The sequence below is a fragment of the Poromitra crassiceps genome, assembly GCF_964638095.1.
Source record: "Poromitra crassiceps genome assembly, chromosome: 2".
NCBI classification, from domain to species: Eukaryota; Metazoa; Chordata; class Actinopteri; order Beryciformes; family Melamphaidae; genus Poromitra; species Poromitra crassiceps.
The window spans coordinates 101,604,397-101,608,003 of record NC_139624.1 but is presented as its reverse complement, the minus strand read 5'-3'; the positions used below and the strand labels follow the sequence as shown (position 1 = coordinate 101,608,003).

Genomic DNA, 3,607 nt, shown 5'->3' with positions numbered 1-3,607 from the left:
GATGTTTAAAACTCAGGTACTCAATAAATATAAAACATTATGAAAAACAATCCAACCACCAATAAAATCGAAGATAAGATTGTACAATGATCAACCAAAACCAAATTAAACAAACAAGGACCAATGTATTTGTTACTAACCTGAAACAACTGCATTGACTTGTCTAACCTGGTGTATATATGGTATATTGAAGTATATGTATATATATATATGTTAAAATAAATCTATGTATGTATTATATATGAGCATGATCACTTGTAAATTTCTTTCTAATTTTTTTTTTTTTTCTAAAGTTCAGTTAAATACCATGATTGAAACTGCGTTAACATGTTTTGTTTTTGTAATTTTCTTTTATTTACATAGGGTAGGCAAAATAAGCTGCGGCTTCAGCCTACACCTTTTCGGCCCACCTTGCCTCAACTCATTGTATGTGTGTATTGTCATGATTTGTTGAATGGACCGAAATAAACTAACTAACTAACTAACTAGGTCCTTATCAATAATAAGCCATTATCAGTCTACATCATGTTATTATATTTTATCACAGTAACCCCTTGTATTTTTACCAGGGCTTGGTAAACATGTGGACATGCATGCTTGCCATTGTGCTTGAGAACTTAATACAGCAATCTAGAACGAGTCATGCAGGAGGCTTGTTATCTTCCTGTAAGGACAACCACACCAGCACCAAAATATCTCTGCAATGCCAGGATGGCGACGTGCCTTTGGAAGAGGGTTAAGAATAGACCCACAATGGGGCTCACTCCCGTCTTCTGTTGTCTGAGGACAGAGCAGTTGTCTGCAGGGGGACAGAGGATGAGGTAAGACCGTTTTCCTCCCACTCTCTCAGAGGCTTGAGGAGACCCCGGATGGATCAAAGTGGATTTTACCGCAGATACTCCTCCTAAGATTGGATGGGAGTTTCAGGGTGCCGTTTGGGAACGTTCTGTCTGTCCACCTGGAGGTGATTGTGTTGCTGGATGCCAGCGAGAGGAGGAGGAAAGAGTAGGGCTTAGGGTAGCGAGTGAGGTGCTGGTTAGGGTTTAGCCTGGGGCCTGGAACTGGAGGGCCTCGAGCACAGCAGCCATGGGGCGACAAAGTGCCACCGAGGTCATCTTCATCTCCGTCAATCATAGCATCACTTTAATGGGTGAGTTGACTTGAGAGATGAACTGAATTCTGACTGTTGTGAATGGAAGATATTTTCAGCTCCATCTACTTGCCTCCTGATCCTGATTTGAATCAGATGTGATTTTTAACCCTGTTTCGTTGTGCTACTTGCGTGTCAAGTAGCACTGCTCTCATTAAAATAAGAATAAAATGCTTTTGTTTTTTCAATGCCTGTTTTTCAGGGAAGGTGTGGCTGATTGTGATGATCTTCCTTCGTTTCCTGATCCTCCTGTTTGCTGGCTACCCCCTCTACCTGGACGAGCAAGAGCGATTTGTGTGCAACACCATTCAGCCTGGCTGCGCAAATGTGTGCTATGACCTATTCGCACCCGTCTCTCTGTTCCGCTTCTGGCTGGTACATCTCGTCACCGTATCGCTCCCTTACATCATCTTTGTCATCTTCGTGGTCCACAAGGTCTCCAATGGCCTCACCCTTGACTCGGATGTCTCGGATCATCATGCCAAAGCCTCCCTGCTGTACAAGATCCAGCAGGAGTCCCTCAGGAAGACATCCATAAGCAAGATGGCTCCCGAGGCCCAGAGCTTCACGGGAGCCTATATCCTCCATCTTGTGTTCAGGATATTGCTGGAGGCAGGGTTCGGGGCAGCCCACTACTATCGGTTTGGTTTCTACATCCCAAGAAGGTTCCTGTGCCAGCAGCCACCCTGCACCACTCAGGTGGACTGCTACGTCTCCAGGCCAACTGAAAAGACAGTGATGCTCAACTTCATGCTGGGTGCAGGAGCTCTGTCTCTCTTCCTAAACGTACTGGACTTCATCTGCGCCATCAAACGCTTGGTGAGGCAGAAGAGCAAGAGGAAGATGATGGTGCAGAAAATGTACAAAGAGGAGCAGTATTACCTCTCGACTGGCGGGGCCGGCCACGGGATAGACCCGAACGTCCCGCTGCCCCACCAGGATCTAGAGGTAGAAGCCGGCCACATGGGGAGCTTCCGGAAGAGGCAGTGCAGCAAGGGGTCGAGGTCAGGAGTGGAGAGCCCTCGTTCTCCAGTTCCCCTGGCTCTAGAACCTCGAGGCTCCAACACCAATGGGAACAACGGCTGCTCCGCAGCCCAAGAGGAGGCCCCGGAGGCAGATGGCAGCGAGGTAGCTCTCTGCCCCCCGGAGCCCATGGGGACACCCAGGTCCATCCGTGTTAATAAGCGCAGTCGACTCAAACCGCCGCCTCCTCCCAGACGGGACCTTGGGTTGCCCCCTGGGGCATCAGTGTTGCCCCCTGGGGCATCAGTGGGGCCCGTCGCCGATCTTTCCTCAGCAACAGTCTGTACGAGGAGGGTGGGTCAGTACACGCTGGTGGAGCTGACCAGCGGTGCAGAGATACAGAGCAACGATGACGGGCAGGAGAAGAGATCAGAGTGGGTGTGACTGACAGGGCTGGAACGCTTTATTTCCTAGTTGGAACATGAGAATGGGGAGATGAGATCATAGGCTTTTACAGTGGCAGCAACTGTTGGAGTTGATATGCTCATTACACTATGCAGGCTGCACTGACACTTGAGGAGTCTCAAAAACGGCATTGGATTTGTCGGACCCTTTGCTGGACCCATGAGGCGTAAGCATATCAACCCGCCATCAGAACACATTGTGGTAGAGGAGTGCACATTATTGTCAAGTCAAGTCAGGGACAACAGGACACACTAGGCTAGGCTTAACTCAAGCATCCTTGGACAACCTTGAGAGAATCTAAAAGAGTGTGGCCCACCTGTTTCTTGCCTTGTTAACTTTACCCCCAACCCCCCCAACCCCCACCCACCTCCCCCAGCTCACTGTCCATAAACAAAGACAGACCTTGACCTGTCCCACACATACATGAACACATACCACACGACACCCTCAACAGTCACCTAGCTCTTCTCTTCTGTGTGGGTCCGTGGGGTCAGAGAGGATGTGGACACACAGCCTCTGGGCGCTGTCCTGCGCTGTTTGGGTGACCTTTGGGAATGAGAGGGTCATGAAATGAAAGGCAATAATAATCTTGCTAAGGTGCTGTCCCCGGAGCTGGGGACTCCTCTGTCAGAATCCAAGGACACTATGAAGGCCCCCACAAAGCCATCATGTCCCCCCGTAGGGCTCAGTATTTAAGGAGACAGCTTGTCACTCTATTTCAGGGCATCACGGAGCTTTAGGCTACAGGTTTAAACACAGCCGACCTGGAAATAGAGCCCAACACTGTAGCGTCTGCTGCCCTTCACCATCTCTACATAGCGCTCGCCGGCCGGGAGGCGGGGCTTCTGGTCTGGCCTCGACCGACGCTCAGATGAATGTGAGGGTCAGACGCCGGCGTCTTTGCACCTACTGCGTCCGCTCGAATGTCTATTTAACATGCTCCTTCGCTCTAATGTCTATTTAACATGCTCCTTCACTGGTACTGCGTCCGCTCTAATGTCTATTTAACATGCTCCTTCGCTGAGATGT

General features: G+C 49.4%; 1 protein-coding gene across 1 annotated transcript; it reads left to right on the top strand.

Annotated features, from left to right (window-relative positions):
* Positions 1 to 1,086: 1,086 nt before the first annotated feature.
* gjd4 (gap junction protein delta 4) lies at positions 1,087 to 2,557 on the top strand (the record flags this gene model as incomplete). The annotated part of the gene is made up of 2 exons (XM_083631969.1): positions 1,087 to 1,150; positions 1,353 to 2,557. The coding sequence occupies 2 exons, from the start codon at positions 1,087 to 1,089 to the stop codon at positions 2,555 to 2,557; spliced, it is 1,269 nt and encodes a 422-aa protein (XP_083488095.1).
* Positions 2,558 to 3,607: the final 1,050 nt, after the last annotated feature.